This window comes from Festucalex cinctus, chromosome 10 (genome assembly GCF_051991245.1).
Source record: "Festucalex cinctus isolate MCC-2025b chromosome 10, RoL_Fcin_1.0, whole genome shotgun sequence".
Taxonomy (NCBI): Eukaryota; Metazoa; Chordata; class Actinopteri; order Syngnathiformes; family Syngnathidae; genus Festucalex; species Festucalex cinctus.
Genome location: NC_135420.1, coordinates 11,605,340 through 11,630,137, shown reverse-complemented (window position 1 = coordinate 11,630,137; position 24,798 = coordinate 11,605,340). Strand labels below are relative to the sequence as shown.

Here is a 24,798-nt window from a genome sequence, read left to right as displayed (position 1 = left end):
CCCATCTCAATGCAGGAAATACAGCCAATGCATACTGCTTAGCCTCGATTAGGTATTCTATCATTTTTAGCCCCGGTGTCAGTTGTGATTTATGTATATTCATGTGTAACCTTTGCTGTCTTTGTGCCTATTTCATAAACTGTTCATTGATAATTCAGCACACAGTGCTGTTTCATAAAGGCCTCAATTGCCAATTTAAATCTGTATTATAAACAGAAAACAGCAAATCGGCTGGAGCCATTTGAGTAAAACTTTACACCAGCCCATTGCAAGATGGGAAATAATTAATGTACTGAATTTTAAGCAGAAACGGGACTATTTTTGTATAGTCAGTCCCAAAGGCAAAAGGAACTGGTACAAGTCAGGTATGCAAAAACAAATACAAAAAAATTACTCAGCTTGGCTCAGTTGTACAGTATTTATAGAGCACACCACCGCAGCTGTACATAAATTAAAGTCAAACAGAAAAAGCTCTCATGATGCCATCTTGTTTGTCGAAACTTGAGTATGTTGACAAAATAAATGTTCAGAGTATTTGGACTCAGCAACCTATTACTGTCAAAAGAGCCATTTTAGGTCAAATCACAAAAAATATGTCTGGAGCAACAAAACATTTGAAGATTGTGATGAAGGAAACAGTGTGTTAGTGTTACTCTGTTGTACTGAGAGCTTTCATCTTCCCTTTTTGGATTTTTTTTTTCTTTTTGGTAATTTTTCATACTCATACATTTTTAGACTTGTGCCTTTCTGTCAAGTTTCTGACAATTTTTTGGCAATTTTATGGACATATGATGATTGTGACATTTTATTTACGGTACGGTTCATTTCTCCAACATATTTGGGAATTTCATGGACATTTTATGACAATTTTCTGCTTGTCCACTTTTTTTTTGTTTTGTTTTGTTGACATTTTTAGGTATTGTACCTTTAAAAACTTTTTTCGTCTTTCTGACAACTTAAAAAATTTGGATGACATTTTCTTGAAATTTAGTTATTCATTTTATTGAAATCATTAATGCATGTAAAGAATATTTTATATAAAAAAATATATATATGTAAAAAAAAAAAAAAAATCTTTTTTTTTTTTCTCCACAGTAGAGGGACTAAAGAGCCACATGTGGCTCCAGAACAGCAGGTTGCAGACCCCTGATTTAGGAGAACAGATGTTATGTATCTGCAATTACGAATGGACAGTTGCTCATGGGCAATGTTAACAAGTTCGCTGTGTCACTGTCAGTTAATTAAGTTCTATTTATTTGAAAATTATTTGTTTTGTTTTGTTTTGTTTTTATTTTAACAAAATGGGTGAATTTCTGGGCAGCATGGTGCACTAGTGGTTAGCAGGTCTGGGATTCTAAATTGCCCAATGGTGTGAGTATGAAGTGTACTGTATGTGCTATGCAATTGGCAACCAGTCCAGTTTTGCCCAAAGTCAGCTGGGACGGAATCCATGAGACCCTCTTTTCACTTAATGATTGTCCTAATTTGTTTACAGGAACTTGAGAGACGAAACACCGAGCTAGAGAGTCAAATTGCGAGCACCGAAAAGACGCTGGCCTCCAGCAGGGAAGAACAGAAGAAGGCAGAGGTGGACGTCCGCCATTTCCTCGAGGCCCTGGATGTGAAAATTTGTGACCTGAACGACTTGAGACAAAGTCTGGCAAACCTTGTTGATAAGTAGTTCTGACTGCAGGCAGACAATCGGGGTGCATCTTCACAGTCAAGGCACATTTCCTCTGATCTCATTTGTATTTTGCTGACACAGCAGTTTACAGTAGATCTTTATAAGATCATTGCATGCCTGAGAAAGCTCTCATAGGTGCAATGCGCACAATAAGGATTCTGTGCTTTTTATTACAGTATGAACATGGCAGGCAAATTTAGCGTGGCGACAACCAAGCTACTAAGCAGTCGAGTAAAACCATTACGTTTTGTTTTATGTTGATGTACTTATTTTGCAAACCAGACATTTGTAGCAGCAACAATATTTGTTTTTATGGACAATCATCATCCAACTCCTCGACTGTGGAACATGCACCCGGTTGGCAGGGAAGGGACGAATGGAGATAAAAGGTGTGTCAGCCACAGTTCACCATCAGCAGTGCGGTCTGGACTCCTATTTGAGCATCCCCATCTATCTATGGAGCACCAACTTGCATTATTCCCTCCCTTTGTTTCGACTGCTCTCCTCTCCTCTTCCTCTATTATTCATGTTGATCGATGGCTCGCAGTCGGGAGAGATGCTGCTAAATTGAAGCATGAGGCTGGAAGCTTTACTCCCTCGCCAACGTCTCATCACTTGCGATGTCGTCTCACCCCAATGTTGAGGTCCAAACACAGTTGCACTTCTTTAATGCTTGTGCCAAGTTTGATTTTGTTTTTGTCAGTATTGCAGTGATCCATTTCAGCATCACTGGTGCATCAGCAGCACTATTTACCACGCTCCTCACAAGACTTGCAGAAAAGACGTTCAGCCGAGAATGCTGCATCATCTCTGCAGTACCAAGTAATGTGAAACTTTATGAATTATGTGCGTGCGCACACAACTTGACTGATCGATGTAATAAGCACAACTGCCGTTGACTAAATTGGTACTTAGAATTTCACCTAATTATATCATCCATGAACCTTTTTCATGGATTAGTTGATTGCTCGACTTGGATTATGTCAAGTGGTCAGATGAGAACATCTTGTCTGCCTCATTAACAAGTTCCACTATGATTTTATTTTCAGCCTAGTCAGCTTCATATGACCTCAGCAGACACTTGCAAGCCTTCTTGAATTTTAGCAATAACGTTTACCATTTGTGTATCGAAGTTATTTTTAGAATGATTACAAAATGTCTACTACAGCATTCATGACCAAAAAAAATAATAATAATCATCCTGAGCACCAGTTTTGTCAAGCACTCAACAGCACAAGCGCCTACTCGGGTGTACAATCTCAAATAGGCTGAGTTTATCCTACACGTAAGTTTATCTCCAAATTACCTAAAAAGTGAAAAATTATTTTAGACCAATTACACTTGACATTCCTTAGCATTACAACAGAAAAAGTAGTGTTGATTCACAATTAGTGTTGTTTCTCATTGTTGACATGCAACAAGTACCATCATCACATTGTCACATCATGGGTTTATTTGCTCGCTTGACTGACTCCACCTCATATTTTACTTACCTGCGGATTATGTCATGGTCACATTGTTGCGATAAACTGGCAACACGACCGGAAATGAGTCATTTGTTTGCATTTTACAGACTGCAGGTAAGACCTCTCTGAAATTTCTGTTGTCAAACAGTACAACACGGACCCAAATTGTCACCACCTAAACTGGAATTAACATACCACCTTCCACCAAGGACAGTATAGTTTTCGCTTGTCATAACTGCATTATGTACAATTTATTTCGTCTTTGTATGTATGACTAAATTGTTATGTTCCTAACTATTGTTAGGTTAAAAAAAAAGGGCAAATGTGGTCTATTAAGGTCACAATGCTGATTTCTCATGACTGAATTTGAAGATCATTGTGAGATTGAAATGCTTATTTGTAGAAGTCGAATTAAAATCAATGCTTTAACACGTGTTTTTCTATCATTGATTCGTAGATACTGTACTGCAAGATTCAGCTGTCACTGTTCATTACAATGTGTAATTTATACTAAATGCAAAAAGACTATTTTATTCTAATTATTTGTGTCAGTGTCTTGCTATGGTTGCATGTAAGCCAACAGCCACCCATTTACCAAACCACTTATATTTTCATCCAAATTACAAAATCAGGGTCTGACACTGAAAGAATGTTCAAAGGGGGTAAAAACATGATCAATTTCAGTGTCTAAATCAAATATTGAATATTAAGTGGTTGATTTCATATTTATGGATGAAATTTGTAGTTGTGGCCAGTCAGGCCAGCATTAGTGAAATTTGGATGGCCCGAGTCACATGGTGGCTTGAAAATTATTGGAAATGCTAGAGTAGCCAGCAAGTGTCTCACAGAGACAGCTGATTTCAGACAGACAATTCCAACCATTGTTAGTAGGGGTGTCACGATTCGCCAACTCCACGATTCGATTTAAATTTCGATTTTGGGGTCACGATTCGATTTTTTTTTCGATTTTTTTTTTTTTTTTTTTTCCCGCTCCCCCACTTTATAACACAGAGGCATATGCTTCTGTAGGCTAAGGCTAGTGTATGATCATTGGTTCTATTCATTGTACAGTAAATCTTATTTCAAAAGATCGGCTACATATAGGTGATGCAATTTCCATATTATTTTTGTGTAAATTTATGTAATATATGATAATTGACATTAGGCAGGAATGATCAAATTCAAAGAATTTATTTACAATATAAAGTTAACCGTCTTGTTCTTACTGAAGTGTAAAATAAAAAATAAAAAAACAAAAACAAAAAGTCACAGTGGGTGTCTGCCATCTATTGACTGTTTTTGGTTACAACAGTGTGCTGTGCGTTCCTCTTAAAATAATGTGCAATGTGCAACAACAACAAAAAATATATTGTATCCAAAGTCATGGAACAAATACAGCCTGAACAAACTATATCCCAACATTTACAGTTGCTGGGCATACTGTAGCGTGGTTCAAGTACACTAATTAAATGTTTGAATCCAGCGTTTTCCAAGGCTGCAGGTCTGCTGCTATAAATAGACCTATGGATCTGGCGTTTCGCGCGAGCTGAAGTGTGTGGAAGTTTCACTGTAAATGAGGATGAAATAGTTGGTTGGACCGTTGTTTTCCCACTTCTAGTTGAATTTGATAAATCTAAATCTTTGTGATGCCTGCGTAAATGTCCCGTCATGTTTGTCGTGTTTCCCGTTGTTACGGCTGGCGGCTCGGGCCCGCCGCCGGCTCCGCTCCCCTAGTATGTATGTGTGTGTTTGTGTCGGCTGGTGCCCGTATAATGGTACTTCAGTTTGAATGCGCCAGCGCGACACTCTGATTGGAGGACTGTGCCAGCGCGACACTCCGATTGGACGACTGTGCCAGCGCGACACTTCGATTGGACGACTGTGCCAGCGCGACGCTATTGTGTATCCGTGTATTATACCCCTATTGGTTATTGTTGTTTCTCCTCCGTTCTGTCAGTTCTGTCAAATGCGGTTATTATTTGTTCACCTTCCACTTTCACTCCCTTGTCAAACCCCTGCCTGAAATTTCAATTAAAACTACTCAGATGTTAAAGTCGACCCGTGTTTATCTACTCTATATTTTCTGTTATTGTGTTACTTCCCTTCCCCTTGACGAGCCGGGCGTAACACCGTGGCCGAGTACAGTACGCGCACATAGCATATCTTGCAACTGTGGTCTTTTTATCGACAACGTGAACGTTGTCGACATAACTCACCGGGAACGCAAAATGTTTCCAAACTGGTGACGAGAGAAGCGGGAGCGGCTTGAAGCACCATTGCTGTGTCTGTCCGCGCTTGCCATCATGACTGCAGGAGAAGTCAGCTAACAAGTGCCGTTAGCTAGTAGCTGAATGGCTGCGTCTCATTTGCTTTCCTGGGAGGTGGCGGTGGCGGCGGTGGCGGCGGGCGCGGGGGGGGGGGGGGCATCGAATCGTGTGTCCTCTCTTCTATTTCGATGCTCGAAATCGTGACGTAATTTCGATCGATTTCGATAAAAAATCGAAATCGTGACACCCTTAATTGTTAGTAAATGGAAAATAGACCTGACATCTTACAAAACTACAGGGTGACACAAAAAAGTAACTTTTAAACAATCCAATAAAACCAAGAGTGATGGAAGAAAAGCATTTTATTCATAGTAATTGAAACCTTATGGATTTTTTTTTCATCCAGTAGATGGCGTCCTCTGCTACAAATACATTCCTGAAATCTCTTAGATTCATTGACCGCTGCTACATCTGAGCTGGGATTCCATCAGTTTATTAAATGGCATGTGTTAAGGTTTCAATTACTGTGAGTAAAATATTTTTCTTGCATCAGTCTTGGTTTTATTGAATTATTAAAAACTTCACTTTTTGTCACCCTGTATTAATATTTCTTTAGGATTTTCAGCAAGGTTATTGCCTTCTAAGAACCCACAAAATTGAAGGGATCCACTAAATGTATTACAGCAACCAGGTGAGTAGTTTTCCTAATTTTATTTAACACAATGTGATGGGCACAGCTGATACAGTAAACATGTTTACTTCAGCTTCTTCTTGGGGCGAAGGTTGTTGGTGTGTCCACACTTCTTCTTACGGCAGTTGACAGCACGTGGGTGCAGACGGGCATAGCACCTGAGAAGGACGAGTCAAACGTACTCAAATAAATTTGCCAATCAAACATGTTGGTGCAGAGTTGAGCTTGTTAAATTAAGCCCCAATTTAAACTAAGCAATCACAGTCGGGAATTCATTACGGGGCGAAAAAGGCTTATCAGAACTTACTTGCGGCAGATCATCTTGTCGCAGTTGTACTTCTGAGCCAGCTGTCTGAGAGAAGGCTCGATGATGCCACCACGTAAACGCAACACCAGGTGAAGAGTGGATTCTATTGAAGGATGGTTAGAAAAAAAAACATGGGTCACTTGCACATTTTAGGACTTCTAATACAGTTCAGCAAGGAACATTTCCCTTTTCACGTGAGGTAATACTGGATGTACGAACTGTTACCTTTCTGGATGTTGTAGTCAGACAGAGTGCGTCCATCCTCCAACTGCTTGCCAGCAAAGATCAGACGCTGCTGATCAGGGGGGATTCCTACACACATTCAGTTTGTTAGAAGTTGACATACATAAAAACATTAGATATTAACACACAAATCATGTCCCTGGTAAATGAAAAAGAATTGCAAGTATCCACTGAGGTCTTCTTAGTCTATTAAACCTCAGTACGATTTAGGACGTAAAAAGTTCTTCTAAATAGTTCTCAGGGATGGGTGCTCACCTTCCTTGTCTTGAATCTTAGCCTTGACATTTTCGATGGTGTCGCTGGCCTCAACCTCAAGGGTGATGGTCTTGCCTGTCAATGTCTTCACGAAGATCTGCATGTTGGCAGGCTGAGGAGTATCACAAGTAAAGAGGAAAGTTAGCGCCGAGCTTGGAGCGAAGCAGTTTAATTCTCAAACCTCTCGGCTGCGTCTGCTTAACCCTCCTGTTGTCCTCAAGAGTTCGAACACATTTGACCGTGTGGGTGAATGGAGTCATTATTAGGAGGGTTAAACTAACATACGACATTGGCGACCCACACACGTTACCTTTGTCTACGCTTTCTATGACACAATCAAAAGCTTTCTGAGAAAGCAGGCGTGGAATGACTAAGTTTGTAGCATAGTCGGCTAAAGCTAATTGTGCTAAATGCGAGCAGAGGCCTCGCCACATGCTGACTGTTAGCGTGAGAACTATTCCAACTACAGGCCTTTAGAGATGAAGACTTTATTTTGTCACGACTCAGACTTCGGTGACGCCGTGATAAAAATGCACACGACGTGGTTTTTGCCCGAATACTGTGCATTTCGGTAACTTAAGGGAAGAAATAAGAATTGGAGAAAATGTGTACCCACCCGGCCGCTAGCTGAGCCTCAACGAAAAGAGACCGGAAAAAGCTGTCACAGTAACTCGTCACTTCCTCTCTCACAACTCCTACAAATTAAAACTATCAAGTTAAAAAAAAATAATAATCATTTTAGTGTACAAGTACTTGAATTATTTTCAGGATATTTAAGCTTATCCTGAGTTCAGTATTCACCCAAGTATTTCTTTTCCTAACGACTTTTTTTCAACACACCACTGATCTGAATATATGACTGGATCGCCGATAGACCAAGACATCGCGAGGCCGCCATATTGCTCCTCCCAAGAAACGTTGCTCGGCATACGATCCTATACATTTACAGTACCGAAATTGGAAAGCATTTGAGAGAGTACTGAGTAGAAGCAACATGATTTGTGATGTTTTGCATTTGCTAAACATAAACAAGAGGACTTCAGACATTTTACAACTTGCCTTAAATACATGTATAAATTATAGGCTTAATGATATTTAGGCCAACACCCCAGGAAGACAACATAACCCTGGTGGAAACTTCAGCATGGCCTCACTAATGCTGTACACAATAACACGAAGAACGTGCTGTTCCTCATAGTTGTTTTGAATGTTGAATTTACAACTTCTTTTTTTTTTTACTTTTTTTTTTTATTACATTATACAAATGAAAGGTACATACTGTGTACCGTCCTGGTTTTGAGGTAGACATAGTCCAAAATGTGTTACAATGTCTACTTGTGGATTGTAGATTTTCATAACTATAATGTGACATTTATTACAAGGCATTTGAAACGATCATTAATTAAAAAAAATATATTCAACACACAACAGTTCGTTTGGTCTGAATGGGGATTGCAGACCAAACAAACTCAGCCATGCAGTGTGATTTCATTCAATAAAAAAAAAAATATATATAAAATATATTCTATGTAAACATAATATAAACATGTAAAACATAACATTCATTTATTCATGTGGCGTGTTTGTAAAACTCAGGTGCTTCTAAGAATACATGTGTGGTTTTCCAAGAAGGACCTAGCCTTGTGGGATTTTAAAAAAGTTGATATATGTTAATTTTTCCTAAATTTCCAGAAATTCACTTGACTGCTCTTTCAGTTTTATGCAGGTTTTTTTTGTGTGTTTGTGTTTTTTTATTTTTTATTTTGCTAGGCTTTTAATTAAACATTTCCAAATACATATGCAAGATGTGTGGAGAGCAATATTAAAGTCCAACATTTGCAGTTATGTGGTTTAAACATAAACCTTTTCTGAAATATTCAGAGAGACTCTGCCCTGACTGTCCTACTTTAACGATGTTTACACTACCAACTTCAAGATGAAGCTTAGTGTGTGTTTTGCAGAAGGATTCTTCAGCATAACTGACAATACATGAGCCCTAAAAACAATCTGTTGTGGTGGCAACATAGCCTCGACCTTGATATGCAGGCTTGTAAAAAACAAACGAAAAAATATTGGCTGACAAGAAAATGTAAATAAAGTGAGTTTGGAGTTCATTGACCTATTGCAAAATGAGCAGTTGGGCTACAAGATGGAACATTAAGTGGTTTCAGCCAGGCTCAATTATTAATATAATTACTGAATTATACCCTGTTGTATGTTTTTATTAATATTTTATTTATAAATTGCGGGATATTGTGTATTGTCCTGCAATGTTGCGAGTGAGTGAAGGCTTTATGTCATAGGGAACGGCTTGATTTTTCATGATGTTGAAGCCTCATTTTGCATTAACTTTTCAAAGTTGGCAGTGCTGTCAACAACATTCTTCTCTGTGGTGTGCCAAATTTAGGTGTATTTATTATCTTTACATGGACTGTAGTAAGACTGAAGGTGGGCAATGGTTTATTCATTGCATATGAATATGTAGAAAATTCATTATTTTTGGTATAGTGTGATAAACATTTAATTGTCTTCTATTTAATTTAATTTGATGTTTAATCATTACTGCTGGTTTTAATCATAGCCTTGGGTAAACAAAACAATTGACATGGTCATCCTAGGCACACAGGTTTTCTGTGTTAAAAATTGACAGTATTGTACACTGTGTTATCAATGATAGTCAGAGATAAAGATGATTACATGATGATGTACATTATTGTACTGAGTCCAATAATATAAGTACATTAGTAATCACCGGTTGGGATTCCAACACGTATTTATTTTTGTTTCGTTTGAGTTCCGCCTCCCAACAACACGTGTGAGGGGATACTCAATATATGACAAAAACATTCGTAGTCGTTTGCTACTTGACTTCAGATGAACTGTCATACGTGTAGTGTTCCCCAAACTGTCATAGATTGTCAGATACACTGCTATATGTTTAAAATAATGTGAGGTTTTGTTTGTTTGTTTGTTTGTTTGTTTGTTTGTTTATAGCCAGTGAGTGTAAGAAGTTGCAGAAAGATATAGAAGAAATAAAAATAAACTGAACCTATCCAGCCAGCCTAGCTATCGACAACATATCGATGCCTTCAAAGTAAAAGTTTAGCGCAATCACATACACCAATAAATAATTTTTTTTCCAACCCAAAATCATGTGTTGTTTAGCTCGCTCTCCATGTAAAATAAGTTCATATTTTCTATCAAATCTTAGGGGAAAACAACACAGAAGTAAAACTTAATCTGAAATGTCAAACTAATCGACTTCCCGTGTGCTGTGGGCGGACGTGACTGACGTGCGGCCATTGTGATTGGTGGAGAAGTGAAACTGTTACTGGGCGCTCAAGCCTGACACAGATATGTTATTTAAAGATTACTGCCTAAGCACACGACTGTGCGCTCTCCCTACAGATTTCTCAAGTTCTCTTTGGTCCTTCGAGAGGATTCCCCATGTCGCACTGGTGAGTAGTTTTCATTGACAGCGTGACGTCACATCGAGTCGTGAACAGCTGTCTGCATTTGTAACGTGTAAAGCTATTTCTCAAGCCTGATTGGTTGAGATTTGGCATTGCCATTTAATCCGTGTGTTTTCAAGGTTGTGGAAGTGTGCAAGTTCACGTTTTTTGTTTTTGTTGTGTTTTTTTTTTACTGCCAACCACGTGTAGAATGTATTAATAACCGAGACAAGAATAGTAAGATTATATGTATTTGCAGTGGTGCAGGTCACTGGTTCCTTCTGTTGCGTTGAACTGTATAATGTAAATAAATTAATTAATTTTCCCATGTCATGGGATGGGTATTTAAAAAAAATAAACATTACCTGCGATTGGCTGGCAACCAGTCCAGGGTGTCCCCCGCCTACTGCCCAGAGCCAGCTGAGATAGGCGCCAGCACCCCCCGCGACCCTTGTGAGGAATAAGCGGTCAAGAAAATGGATGGATGGATGGATGGATAAAATAAACATTACTCTCTGAAAAACAACTGGACACTATTCAGTGAGTTAATTGAATTGATTGTGCTAATTGAATCTTGCCTCTGTTATTTCCCTTTGAAACAGAAATGTCATTGAAGTTGAACCCAATTAAGTCCTTCAAACTGGAGCTGGATGGTGAGGGCGATGCTGCCTTCACTGGAGGAGAGGTGGTGTCGGGCCAAGTTGTGTTGGAGCTCCGCAGGGACACCAAAGTGCACTCCATGAAAGTGCAAGGACGAGGTGTAGCTACAGCACATTGGCTGGAGAACCGTGGCATGAACTCTGTCTACAACGACTACACCTCCAGGTTCACTTACTTCAGGAAGAGGCAGCATCTGATCCGAGGTCAGTTATTGATATAGCAACAGTTTTACTAATTAAACTTAAAATGTCACGTGAACTTGCAAAGATGAAGATGAGTATGGTTTTAGGGAGGTAAAGACATCGCTCTAACACTAGACAGAGAAGATGCACAATGAACCTGACATTTTTGTTGGGTGGTATGCCGTCAGATTTTTCTCAAATCAGAAATGATGCCTTGTTTCAATAAATGTTATGAAACACCGTAAGGGCAAGAGAAACTATTTCCACATACAACCGTAAACCAGCATACAATGGACTCAAATCCATCAATTCACAAATCATAGTGCCAAGTCCAATAGTTCTAAAGATATGAAAGTGAAATTTAACGTAAGGTTTATATCACACCTTGTAAGTAAACATTAGGTAGCAGTTAATGTTTTATTAAGTATTTTGAACACAGTGCAATTTCGTTTGACGCACCAGCATGGTTTTAAATTCCCTTGTAAGTGCAACAGTCTCAGCAATCTCTCTCTCTCTCTCTCTCTCTCTCTCTCTCTCTCTCTCTCTCTCTCTCTCTCTCTCTCTCTCTCTCTCTCTCTCTCTCTCTCTCTCTCTCTCTCTCTCTCTCTCTCTCTCTCTCTCTAAAAACCTGCCAAATATTAATGAATTAGCTGTAGTCTCATAATTGTATAAGTGGAAAGTACACCATACTGAGATTCAAATACAGAGCTTCTGACTATGAGGCAAATGTGCTTTCTTCATGTTTTGCCAGATTTCATTAAATTATTTTTGTGTTGCTTCTGGCTTTAATGAGAAGCTTTATGCAAGGTGGTATTGACAAGTGGCACAAGGGACAATGGAATCTTTTAAACTACATGCCTATGCACGTGCTTGAGGATGAACATGGCACCATGCCCAACCTAGCATATGTCTTCTCACTATGTTGGAGTCTGGGAAGTGTATGGAGTGCTCATGCTAGTCAAACAATAAATGTGCTTGAAGATTGTGTGGGAAATGTACAACTTTCAACTAATTTCTAAACCACACAAACTGCCCTGTTTAGCTGCAAGCCAGTACAACAAATACATGAATGACCCAGTTACTTGGGCCAAAATGAATGTTTTCAACACTGACAAGTTGCTAGCCAAACTAGTGTCAACAAATTGATTATAGCCGTTGTGTGTTCGACCCAATTTGTAGTCTTGCTCTTTTTTTCTTTATTTTTGGAAATTTCAAGTTGTCTTATTGAGGACAAATGTGTGTTTTCTTTTTTTGTTTGTTTGTGGGGTTTTTTAACTGATGAAAGTTCCATGTTTATGGTTTAATGTTTACAACCTGCTCTAACTAGGGCATGAGGATAGAGTGCAATGAGGAAGGAAGACGGAATGGGTGTGGGTGGGGGCAGTTTGAAAAATGCAGGCAGCGTTACCATGACGACAGTTACAACAACACATGGTACCCTTTGCTTGCCCTCGTCCAGGACTGCTAAAGGCAAGACATGGTTCATTTGCTTGGATTAGGACAGAAGGTTTGTTGTAGTTCATGTGGATTTTACAGCACTCATGTTGTGGATCTTTTACAGTTTAGTTTCACTCTACAAGCTAAGCTTAATAGCTATAAATCTACGGAGGGTGCTGCGCAATGTAGGTCAAAGTTATTTTCAAAGGCAGTTTGGCGATCAGGTTATAACAGGCTGTTCATCTTATCGGCAGCGATGCAGGCATCTGTCATTAACCTACCAGCAGGTGGCATCACGAGCTTTAGTTCATGTCTTTCTGTACTGTTTGTCTTCTTCATTCGATTGTTCTTTTTTTTCTTTTTTCTTTTTGGATAAAAGTTGTTCTGGTCTGAACAAGCCAACTTCCTGTTTCACAAGAGCGCTGTTAAACACTCACATTCACAACTTAAAACAAAACAAAACAACACCAACACAGGGAGAACATGCATGCTCCACACAGGAGATTTGAACCCCAAACCTCACAAATGTGAGACAGGTATGCTAATCCACCGTGCTGACCTCAGCAGGAAGTTGTAAAGGTTTTTGAAAGCCAAGTTGGTTAAAACTCAGTCTCAAACATTGACTTCTATGCTGTCTATTGCTCGTTTGACTCTTTCCAAAAATAGACATACTGAAGAGGAAAGGGCAGTTGTTTGGCATCGAACAGTCAAATGCTTCCTTACATTCAAACATGCCAAGCCAAGTTATGCTCTGCAGCAGCAAGTGAACACTACACAACTCGACACCTGGGGGCACTAAAGAGCTAACTCCCCGCCCCAGTGAACAGAGTAAACAACTTTGTTTACCAAGATTCAGACTTTTGCTTTTAAATTGATCAGGACTGAATTGAAGTGTGATTGATTAATTCTAGGAGTGCACAGGGTTATCTTGTAATGGATTCTGCTCAGTGACCCAGTTCTTACAATGCCCTTTAAAAATGTGTCCTGCAGCATGCACAGTCAAATCCTTTAGGGACGGCAAATAGTGCATCTGCTTTTTGCTCAATCTCAGCAGCACTCTGCTCATTTTGCTGCTGACCTCCTTTCTTGTCTATCTATCTAAACAAATCAGTTTGGCTAAGCTACCACGCACGTGCCGCTTGGCAGGGGGTTCTCTTTCCCTGCCTGCTCTGGGTGAATATTTTGTTAACAGATATAGAGCAATAGAGTCAATAAGACTTTGTTTCTGGAAATGTACCCGAACAAAGACAAAATGTATTGTGTTTCAGTACTGTTTGGGAGTAGCAGCTAGTGCATACTTTTGTTTCGCAAGTTTCTTGACAGTGTGGCCAAAGTGACATGGAAGAAGCGGCGTAAACAGCTTTGGTCTAGCCAGCGTGAAAGTATTTTTCTCTTCTGGGAGGTCCTATATAACATTGAGGCATGCTCAGTATACGCCTGTTTTCTTAGAACCTGGAACCACGTACCCTAACAACGATGAGACCCTGTTTTCCTCGCTGCAACCTCCTCCACACCCAGTCTGCATGTTTTTTAAATGGTGCCTTCACAGTATACCCGGAAATATGGGTTTTCTGGCAACAATCACTTCAACAATGATTAGGTAGCACTAGCAGAGAAGACTAAAGTTGTGAATCAGAATGAGACATTCGTTCAAAGGTCTTCCTTTGTGTTTTTGTTTCGTTTTTAGTCCACATGCTGACATAACGGACTTTTCGGTAGTCGGTATTTGCCTGGATATGTTGGTCGTTTGCTCTTTTGGTTATGGCCAAAGCAAACAAGAGTTTATTAGTTTTAATGAAATGATCCCATTAAGTAAACATTCATCTCAGACTTGATATTTTTCAGTAACTGATGCAAAAAAAATCAATTTTTTATTAACGAAAAACAGAAGTACTGAAAAGTCGCTGCGAATGAAGAGTCCGTGAAGGTATCATCGCCCTGCCTACAGACCTCTCCTGAGGCTTACGAAATGAATCTACACGGATGCCCCGCCCACTTTCTCCTCCTGCAAAAAGGCCTCGAAATGAAACTGCAAAACAGTCTCAGCTGGAAACCAGCAAGCGCAACTTGCATCAACTTAATCTCACTCGCTACCCCGAACGCCGAAAGGAATAACGTCAGACGCTTGGCAACAATGATTTTCGACAAGTTGAAAAAGTTGGACATCGTCTTCGACGCTCCGGACTTGGACTGTCCTCCCGTGTACAGCAGCGGGGATGTGGTGTCAGGCCGGGTGGTGCTGGAGCTCACCCGGCAGAGTCGCGTGGACTCTCTGAAGCTCCACGCTGAAGGTTTCGCGAAAGTGCACTGGACTGAGTCCCGCTCGGCTGGATCCAGCACCGCCTACACGCAGAACTATAGCGACGAGGTGGAGTACTTGAACCGGAGAGAGGTGCTGCTGCAGGCAGGTCAGTCAGTCCCGTCTTCTCTCCGTGAAATGGGAAGGTTGCATCCTCTCTGGGATGTGTAGACAGTCAATCACGTGCATCACAATAGGGTGCCAGAGTCCCCTCATTCCAAGCAAATGCCTAGTTGATTATTATAGAAGAGACTTTTAGGCGTTTCATTGAAACATTGTACGGTGTGTGGTTGCTAAATCTCAATGTGGCATCTTGTTCCTTAAAATGATTGGGTGTTTTCGTCATGTTTATGTGTTGCTGATTCTTCAAAGATGTTTACAGTAGTGTTAATGCAGAGTTGAAGCACATTTGTTCAATTCAAAGTTCAGATTTCAGTAGGAATCTATTGTGGAGATGTTTCCTTTGTTATGGGGTGCTTCCTCCTTATTAGTGAAGCAAACTTGCTGAAGTGAGCAAACGTTGTGCAGCAGCCACCCTCAGTAGGAAAACAAATCTCTCACTTTCAAGCTACTCAGTCTTGGGTTGTTTTCTCCTGCTCTTTCATTCATTGGACACATTTTTTTGAAAATGTAAAGTGGAAATTCACAGCGAATGCTTCTTTTTTTTCTTGTTAGACATTCAGCTGCATTGTTAAACTTGTTTTTGTTTTTTAAACCAGCTTCCAACCAACAATATAGAAGAACCATCATATATTGTGCTTATTATGCGAGTAGCATGGTACTAATTTCTGCAGGTGCACCGAAACACATTCACCCACTCGAGCCGTCAATAGAATTTGACAGTGACGGTATTGTAATGGAAATCAAATGGGCGCTTCGAGCAACAAAAGGGACACACAAACACATAGAATGCGTTAAACAAAAACACGTGTCCGTGGGTCTTCGCCGACAGCAGCAAGTGTGGGGGGGAAACAGATCAGTTGAGAAGGGCTCGAGGAAAACATGTTCCCCGTCAGCAGAAGGGAGCAGGAACCTCCCCTAAGATCAAGCAGGCCAATGCGATTGTGGGGAAGGAGAGTTAGGTTTCTGTGGAGGCTTTTTGCTGATGTTTGATTTGTTATAGCTTGGCCTCAAACTTTTTAATAGTTTACAAATTAGTAAATGCTAAACCTGATTAACAAGTTTAAGAAGGATCAACTGTTATGATGCCCTTTAACACTTAGAGTCAATTGACTACCAGTTTCTGTCTCAGCAGTTTATGTCAACAAAATATGATTAATGGAAGGGAGACGTAAGACTAAAAAGTTTATGGGTTTTGTCTCATTTGTTTCCCTCAGATAATGGCGAAGTGAACATCCTTCCTGCCGGCAGACATGAATTCCCATTCAGCTTCCAGCTGCCAGAGGAGACGCTAGTCACCTCCTTTGAGGGCAAACATGGCAGCATTCGTTACTGGGTCAAAGTGAAGCTGCACAGACCCTGGGCCACCGTCAGGAAGATCAAGAAGGAGTTTACTGTCATTGAGCCTATTGACATAAACACACCAGCACTACTGGTGAGCTGCCTCATCCTTATGTTGTATTATTTCATTCTGGTATTATTGTTTTATATATATTTTTTCCCCTCCCTTTTATTCTCAGGCACCACAGGCCGGGACGAAAGATAAGATGGCACGGACGTGGTACCGAAACTTTGGACAAGTGTCTGTTACTGCAAAGATCGACCGCAAAGGTTACACACCAGGTAAGATTGTACAACTAAAACTATTATCTCTCAGGGAACCCATATTTGATAACTCAAAATAAACACTTTACATTAGGGCTTGATTTAGGAAAAAATAGTAATCACTATTATTTTTGGCAATAATTGAAATTACAATTATTCAAATGATTATTTTTTATATACAAAACAAGAAAATGTTAACATTGAAAAAATATGGGATGTTAGTTCCTTTTGGAGGAAACGATTAGTTTTAAAATAAAGGTGCAAATGTATAAATTTAAACAACTGAAAAATCATATACATTTTTTAAACATTTTATTTTATTTTTTGGCGATTATGCTGAATAATTGAAATAGTAATTGAATTTCAGCCCTACTTTACATGGTCTGGTCCAAGCTAATTGGCAAAGACTAATAAGTAAACAATGTACCCCCGTTCCAGATCCATCCATGGTGTAGTGAGACCATATATAATGTGTATATATATATATTGAAGTCTCAAAACCCATTACAAAAAAAAAAAGCTTTTTAATGGGGAAGTCCACCTGTTACTAGTCCAAACATGACATTCTTATTAATATTACATTTGTGGAATATGAGTTAAATCCAGCCAATTTTATCCATCTCAGGGGGCGGCCATTTTGCCACTTGCTGTCGACTGAAGATGACATCAGTTACTCAGGGCTCAGGCAACGACCAATCAAAGTTCACCTGTTTTCTGAAGCTGAGCTGTGATTGGTTGTTACCTGAGACCTGCACAACTGTGATGTCATCTTCACTCGACAGCAAGTGGCAAAATGGCTGCCTTCTGAGATGGATGAAAATGGCTAGATTTTGCTTCATAACTCATATTCCACCAACGCAATACCATATATAGATAAGTATATAACATATTATTGTTAATAATTTTTTGCATGTGTTGACTTTCCCTTAAAAGAAAAAAAATCCTGTGAGAGATTAACTATGATACAGATTCACTACAAATTCTCCTCCTCTCCGCAGGCGAGGTCATACCTGTTTTTGCGGAGTTTGACAATTCTACTTCGCGGTCAATCGTGCCCAAAGCGTACATCACTCAGACTCAGACCTTCATCGCCCGTGGCACCATGAAGCAGAAGCACGCCGTGGTGGCCACGTTGAGCGGCGACGTGGTGGGCCCCAGGTGCAGGGAGACGTGGCACGGCCGCGCTATCAAGATCCCGCCCGTGGGTCCGTCCATCCTGCAGTGCCGCATCATCAAAGTGGAATACATGCTTAAGGTAAGCAGTCACCGGATCGTTTGCTGAGAGGACTCTGACCTCACTAGAATGCAGTGTTGTGTTTTTCAACGGAAACTTAAAAAAAATAAAATATTTCATCAACACACGTTTGTCACCGGACTAAAACAAGACTAAAACCTTCACTAATAAACAATAACTGTGACTAAATCATTATGCATTTTCGTGGACTAATGAAGACTAGCCGAAAATATATTACACTTAATAAAACATGGACTAAAATCTATGGACATTTTAGTTTATGAACAAAAACAAGATGAAAATATGATTTTGTAAAATTGTGTCTGTGCTAATCTGTCACTGTGAATCTGCAGCTAGCGAGCGCAACGTACACAAACATGGGGACAGAGAGGAGGTGAATTCACGGTGAATGGTTAAAACAAAAACAAACAAAAAAAGGAATTTATAGTTATAATGTAACATTAATCCAACGGCTATAACGTTCCAGCAATAATGTTAACCCAACCACTAACTCAGGGGTGGCCAAATTTGGTTCTTAGAGAGTCCCTCTTCTCTCTACTAACACCTGGTTCATGATCAGGATCGTTATCAAGCGTCTGCAAAGCTTGCTTGATTAGCTGAAAAATAGATTCAGCTGCGCTGATCGGAGGGAGACATGGAAAACAGGCTGTATAGGTCGCTTGCACATCGTAATGCATCATGGGAGTTTTTCCTTCGGGCGCCATATTGGGTGTCCGCCGGTTCACAAGGTACACTCGCGAGTTACACGGTAGAGCTTATCAACCTGATGTAATTTTCGCAGTATTTTCACGATTTACCGGAAGATCAAAAACGATACAGGCAGAAGGTGTCTCTGTGTGGCGGGATTGATCCTAATTACGTCCTGACCAAGGGTGATTTTTTTTTTGACGGAGAAAGCTTGCTGGCCAAATGTGACATCTCTGGACATCTTTCCCTACCTCGTGTTGACAACATGCTCCATAACACGCCAACAAATCCCTGGAGGCTTACAATTATTTTGTAAGCGGGTGGATACAGAGTGTAAACTTTAACATCGCATCAGAAGAAACTGTTGCTGTTGCACGTAAGTAAACCACATGGTGTTGGTAATTCTGCACACAAAAATGTTGATTTGTTCTCAGGCTTCCTGTTATCATTGTGTTTACATGCACAGCTGGGTTTACCTGATGTGGTTTTTCTAATAATTTTATAACAGGCAAATATGGCAGAGCGTATAAGAATAAAAAGTAACTGCACAGCCTCCCCGTGGCTTAATTAAATTTAATGCTACCCTTTCACTAGTTACATGTTACTTAATCAACTTATTCTAAATGGTTAAGGTTAACCACTCTCAGAGGACGTATTTTTAGTTTCAGTTTCCAGTACAATAAAACGTGTTCATGGTAACTACTGAGCATACTGACAGCTTTTCTTATGATCTCACGGTTAAGGAGGCTGTCACAACACCCAATTTCTGTCTGGTGCCAGATGGCAACAATTCCCATCACTTGTCACGACAACACCAATAGTATTACCAGGTATGTATGGCTTTACTTTTTGTAGTTTCTTATTTAATTCTATGTTTCATATTTTCATTACAATGTTTGTAATATTTTCAGATTCAGGCACAGATGAGTTTAACTGGACGGACTTCTGCGACTTTGTGGTGTGGACAAAGTGTGATTGAGCGAGTCCACCCAGATCGCTCGTTTTGGCCAGTTGGAAAAGCCAGAGTTTTTTTTTCCCCAAATCCCCTCCTTACCTGAACTGCTCGGGAGAGCATTTACTAGATCAGCAGTGGACTTCCAGTGTTCCTGCTCAGCCGCTGTCACCTACCACTTGCTCATGTACTTCAAAGATGCGGAATAAAGTAGTTTTTTGTGCTGCAGCAGATTGTAAAATCAAATGATATCACTTGAAGTGTGCCAATCTAGACTGCCAAAAGGACAGTGGTTTTGTGACAAGTGTGAAACAAGGATTATTGGGAAAACTGAAACACAGTACTGGTACTTGTCTTACATTAAACAAATTTAAAAGAGAGCAACTTTTTCCTCTGTACATAGCATAATGAAAGTCATTGCGTACCCCATCAACATTACATCATACCGTCATCTCAGGATGGTAGGCACCTGTGCTAAAATAAACTACATTAATTAACAGTTCAATTTTTAACCCTGAAATTACTACATCTAATCATTATTCACTTCATTTTTTGTGCTTTTAGAAATAATAGAGATTTATGCCATTACTTTAAGAGGGACCATATTGCACATTGAGTCAAATCCTGTCATTTGTATTATGTATAGCTTTGTAAACAAACCCAACAATAGAATTTGTATAAACGCTGCCTTTATTAGCTCCAAACAAACAGTCGCATGTTGTCCTCCTCCAATGCTTTGATGCTCGCCTTCGTTTCCATCATGTCATTGGCAATCAAGTCGGTGTGGCATGAGATCCCTAAAGAAAAAAATAAAGAAAAAATCACAAAAAAATACGGTACCAGTAATAGGTTTAATATAGTAAAGTAGTATAGTTTTTTTGTCAGTGTAAAAGAAATGTACACATTTTGTTGCATTTTTTAATGTATGAACATTGCTACAGGCAAATACTTATTTCTATAAACACTTCCAAATGTCTCTAAAATATAAGGTGCGTGTACACACACAAACAAACACATACATTCACTCATGCATACAATATATCATGTAATGAATTCTGAGTGGCATACCAGAGTCAATGATGTCAGCAGTACTTGAGGGTACAGGTTACTGGAGCCATCTGGCTGCATAACTGCAACAATCTCTGCCACTTCGAGTCGTCTTTTCTTTGCTTGTCTCTCCTGTGCACGTTCATATCTTGGCACCGACTGGGCTGAGACATAGATGTTGTAACTTGGGACCCAACTTTAATGTTGGAGCCCAGTCGGGATGATTGGACAGAAAAACGGGCGCAGGGCGACCTGTTAAAATAAACAAATATATAAACAAATAAAATATGGAAAGACTGGTTATTTTACCGCAGTAGGGTGGCCGTGAATAAGTTCTTTAGCATGATGTGTAGGCTACCGGGGGTCTGTTTTCTTGCATCACCCCCGGGGGTCTGTTTTCTTGCATCAGCCCCTTCTGTCTCTTTTTTTTCCAAGTTTACATTTTGCCACCAAAAAACATGTTATCGGCATTAAAAGCCCAAGACTAATCAATCCAATTTCAGCAGTAAACACTTTGCACTGGCACTACTTGGGTGAAAATGTTCGATGTTAGCTTTCGGCTAACGTCCGCTAGCCAGCTTGTACTACCGAACTTGCTTGCTCATGAATCCAAAACATAAGCAACTTGCCCATATATGGGCGGTCGAAACGTTATTAATCCTCATGCATTAAATAAAGGTAAACAAGCTTACCGCTCACAAAGTGATCGCTGCACACACGAGCCCAAAGTAACGACTTCCCCCCGGAGTCCGCACTCCTCTGTCTCCAGGCCCTGGTTCCTAATTATTTTCGGAATTCGGAAAAAAGACCGACCATTTTCCCCCTTGGCTTTGTTCGAACAGCCAACGATGCAGCAACAATGTACCATTTTAAACGCAGAAAACAAACGTGATAGATACGTGTTAGACCGAATCGCTACGTAAATGGAGGCCACCCAGCATGGCGACTACGAGAAATCCGAGGCGGAAGTGACGACATGTGCAAGCGACCTATACGGGCTCTCGAGGACCGAACTTGGCCACCCCTGCGCTAACTATTGCTAGCTAATTTACTAGCTCATAGCATGGAGCTATGGTAGCTACTTGTTGATATACTGTAATTGTGTGTCAAGTTGTTTTTCAACAAAATGATAAGATAATTTTTTTATGTGAAATAGTTTTAGATCTGAAATGTTCAACATAATCTGCTGACAAAAATATACAGGGGGTAAAAATGATTGTCATGACTATAACTAGACTAAAATGGCAGTTTTTGTTGACTAAAACTAGACGAATATAATTATCTTTTATTGGACTAAAATAAAGACAAAAGGCTAGATTTATAGTCGACTAAAAATTGACTAAATAAAAACAAAATGAAACTGGACTAAAACTGAGATGAAATTTCAAAATGGCTGATAAGTCAAATTAACACAACCAGAATGTAAGGGTTAACTTTGATTTTGTAACAACAGGTGTGCGTTGACGTCCCGGGAACCTCCAAGCTGTTTCTCGAGCTGCCATTGGTCATCGGCACCATTCCGCTCCATCCGTTTGGCAGCAGGACTTCGAGCGTCAGCAGCCAGTACAGCGTTAATCTGGACTGGCTGCGTATGACCATCCCAGAGCAGCCCGAGCGTAAGTTTCACACTCACGATAGAGGGGAGGGAACAATGTCCAGACATTGCTAGCCCAAATTCGCGCAATGACATGAGCAACACGATCACTTAAAATGATTGAAAAAGACCTCTGATTAAATAATCAAATAATGTTGTCAAGTTGATTGAGCGCGTGGGCATTCGGTTTGATGGTTGCCACAAAGTCCGATGCCAACACATAAAAACCTTTTCACTGATAAGATTTATTTGTTTGTCATGCGGGTTTAATCATTGGAAATGCAGCGATGAGTCAGCAGCTTCACGTTTGGACCTGTTCTGTTCTGAGTCAGACCAGCAGATTAATTGTGCCCGTTTGCCCGCAGCTCCTCCAGAGTACAGCTCCGTGGTGGCGGAGGGGGAGGCGGAGCAGTGCAGCAACAGCAACGCGGCGGCCCCGCAGCCGGCCGAAGATCTGAGTGGGATCCTGGAGCGGCCCCTCATGGCTTTCGTGCAGGAGTTCCGCTTCCGACCTCCGCCTGTGTACAGTGAGGTGAGCCATAGCAAACAGCATGCAAACCCCGCTCACTGTTGACTTACTGTGACTAGTTCGACTAGAATTGAAATCTGTCGCTTTATTGAAACAAATGCAGACATTTGAGCCAATTCCAGCGATAAAAAGTTAATATTTTGACAAAAATTAATTTGAACAAAACAAATTCCTAGTTTCTAGTATGTGTTGGACAGCCTGTGAATATATTTTGGGTAGAGATTTTTCAAAAATGTTATTGAGGTTCATGTGTGGTCCTTAATGGCATTGTCTTTATTTGTCCATCCAGGTTGACCCCAACCCTCAACCTTTCCACATGAGGCCTCGCTGCATGACGTGCTGAACTGCAAGACCCTGCCCGAGTGCCGAGCGACTTTCGATTAATCCTATGAATCGGGAGATTTATCCGATTCCTCCTCTTTGAAAAGTGGCACCCGGTCGTACCGGTGTCACAGAGAGACTGTGGCGAGCGCCACGGTGAAAGGTGGCGCCAACGCCACCTCTGGGGGGTTTAGACGGAGGAGCAACCCACCCCCCTGCTTTGTTTCCAGTCTTTACGTGGACTCTTTGCGGATCTGCTAAGATGGAGGCAGCAGCTCTACATCAGTGATTTTTTTTTCTCTTCTTTTTCTTTTATGTAAAATCCTGATGATGTGAGCTACAAGCACTTCCCAATCAACGATTCCCTCACCTGAATTGAGATTGGCGGAATTTGTTGAAGTGGTGAGGTCACTTGTGTCGGGTGTTTCAGGTGTCAAAAAGTGCCTTGTTGTAAACTGACGGTTGCCATCACATTGTCATCTTTGAACGGTGTCAAGAGAAGTGCAATTATTGTTCAGTCTCTACGTCCCTTTTGCCATGTTACACAAAGCTAGTAGTGCCTGTGACCGTTTCTACTGTTAACCAAGCTGTAAAGTGTATTGATGGTTAGCGCAAGACAGAAATGTGTTTTATGCATGCAGTTAAAAAAATGTGTAAAAGGGAAAAGTACATATGCCTTAAACGTGTTGTCAAAGAGGAAGTTGTTGAACAAAAGCGGTTGTGTTGCGCAACTTGGAAGTGGGAGATAGTGGGTGCTGAGTTTTGTTAGCACAAAGCAGAAACAAAATGGGCTGTTTGTTTATAAAAGTGCAAGAGGCTGACTGATAAGCTCCCCGAGCTGCTAATAAAAAGGAGGAGCTGCAGACCTCTGAACTTGCAAGATTTTGATGGGAGCCAGATGCCTCGTTGGTCTGAGCTGCGTTGGAAAGCTCAGCCAGAAAACACTTAAAGACGAGTTTTAAGCCTCTGCGTTGTACGGACAAAGAACATTCCAAAAGTTGACTCTGGGATTAGGAGTTTTCATCAATTTGAAAAAAATGATTATGATAAGAAATTTTCTGAGTCAGCTGTGTCATACCGTTGTCATGAATTAAAAATGAAATGAATGTATTTTTCTACAAATGTCAAATCACAAACTTGCCAAAGTTTTTTTAAATAAACAAAACAGAATTATATGGTCCACTTGTGTGCCCCTTTTTTTTTTTTTTTTTTTTAATCTTGCATGCGAGTGAAATGGTACACAATGTTCAGCAGTGAAGTGAGTCAAAAATATATTCTTGCCCAAGGCACAGCTTCCTGGAAACAGGCCACACCCAGCGGATCAAAACAACAATTCCGGGCTCAAGTCGTGCTCCTGACGGTTCTGATTGTGCACTTCTCAGACACAAAACTTCCACGTGCTGTTAGCCGTAGCCGCTAAGCAACATGTCACACTGACTGAAATGTGGGTTTCATTTCCTCTTGGACTGTTTGTTCTGCCTCAACGCTGATCCTGGTTATTTTTAAACATAACATACACACCGTGTTACATAAAGACATAAACATGGCTTGGGACCAAGTTACTGAAAGTCATAAGGTTAAAAGTATCTATGGTGGGAAGTAGCAAAGTACAAATAGTTCGTTCCAGTGGTACTTGGAAGATTTTTCAGGCATTTCTACTTTTTACTGACGACTTTTACATAATTTGAAAACATTGGCATATTCCTTTTTTGCTATATAGAATCTGGGAAAAAGATAATGAAGAT

At 40.3% G+C, this 24,798-nt stretch overlaps 3 protein-coding genes and 1 long non-coding RNA gene across 7 annotated transcripts in view; 2 read left to right on the top strand and 2 right to left on the bottom strand.

Annotated features, from left to right (window-relative positions):
• Positions 1-3,581, top strand: part of homer3b (homer scaffold protein 3b) — a 45,911-nt gene extending 42,330 nt beyond the window's left edge. For both annotated transcript variants that reach the window (XM_077534838.1, XM_077534837.1), the window contains one exon: positions 1,496-3,581. In XM_077534838.1, the coding sequence (XP_077390964.1) occupies positions 1,496-1,681 (186 nt within the window). In that variant the 3' untranslated portion in view covers positions 1,682-3,581. The remainder of the gene's footprint in view (positions 1-1,495) is intronic.
• Positions 3,582-6,113: 2,532 nt separating this feature from the next.
• On the bottom strand, positions 6,114-7,618 carry uba52 (ubiquitin A-52 residue ribosomal protein fusion product 1). Its single transcript, XM_077533767.1, has 5 exons — positions 7,530-7,618; positions 6,914-7,025; positions 6,641-6,727; positions 6,416-6,518; positions 6,114-6,266 (listed from the first exon to the last, which is right to left on the bottom strand). Exons 2-5 carry the CDS (start codon positions 7,014-7,016, stop codon positions 6,173-6,175), a joined length of 387 nt encoding a protein of 128 aa, XP_077389893.1. The 5' UTR covers positions 7,017-7,025; positions 7,530-7,618; the 3' UTR covers positions 6,114-6,172.
• Positions 7,619-10,223: 2,605 nt separating this feature from the next.
• Positions 10,224-24,233, top strand: arrdc2 (arrestin domain containing 2). Of its 3 annotated transcripts, XM_077533765.1 has the most exons (8): positions 10,224-10,371; positions 10,968-11,228; positions 16,281-16,498; positions 16,584-16,686; positions 17,667-17,923; positions 22,063-22,225; positions 22,569-22,735; positions 23,022-24,233. In XM_077533765.1, exons 2-8 carry the CDS (start codon positions 10,970-10,972, stop codon positions 23,073-23,075), a joined length of 1,221 nt encoding a protein of 406 aa, XP_077389891.1. In that variant the 5' UTR covers positions 10,224-10,371; positions 10,968-10,969; the 3' UTR covers positions 23,076-24,233. The 3 variants fall into 3 exon arrangements, with proteins under 3 accessions (XP_077389891.1, XP_077389892.1, XP_077389890.1); XM_077533766.1 differs by lacking the exons at positions 10,224-10,371; positions 10,968-11,228 and adding an exon at positions 12,624-12,714; XM_077533764.1 differs by lacking the exons at positions 10,224-10,371; positions 10,968-11,228 and adding an exon at positions 14,599-15,052.
• Positions 19,596-21,598, bottom strand: LOC144026777 (uncharacterized). Its single transcript, XR_013285297.1, has 3 exons — positions 21,302-21,598; positions 20,631-20,861; positions 19,596-20,359 (listed from the first exon to the last, which is right to left on the bottom strand). It is a non-coding gene; the product is annotated as an uncharacterized LOC144026777 (long non-coding RNA).
• Positions 24,234-24,798: the final 565 nt, after the last annotated feature.

Bases quoted from the DNA above. Each gene is read 5' to 3' on its own strand.
- uba52 (XM_077533767.1), bottom strand. From the start codon at position 7,016: ATGCAGATCTTCGTGAAGACATTGACAGGCAAGACCATCACCCTTGAG. The intron at 6,728-6,913 runs GTGAGCACCCAT...GAATGTGTGTAG, and splicing joins TAAGATTCAAGACAAGGAAG to GAATCCCCCCTGATCAGCAG. The intron at 6,519-6,640 runs GTAACAGTTCGT...ATCCTTCAATAG, and splicing joins TGACTACAACATCCAGAAAG to AATCCACTCTTCACCTGGTG.
- arrdc2 (XM_077533764.1), top strand. From the start codon at position 14,614: ATGAATCTACACGGATGCCCCGCCCACTTTCTCCTCCTGCAAAAAGGC. The intron at 16,687-17,666 runs GTAAGATTGTAC...TCCTCTCCGCAG, and splicing joins CCGCAAAGGTTACACACCAG to GCGAGGTCATACCTGTTTTT. The intron at 17,924-22,062 runs GTAAGCAGTCAC...TTGTAACAACAG, and splicing joins AAGTGGAATACATGCTTAAG to GTGTGCGTTGACGTCCCGGG.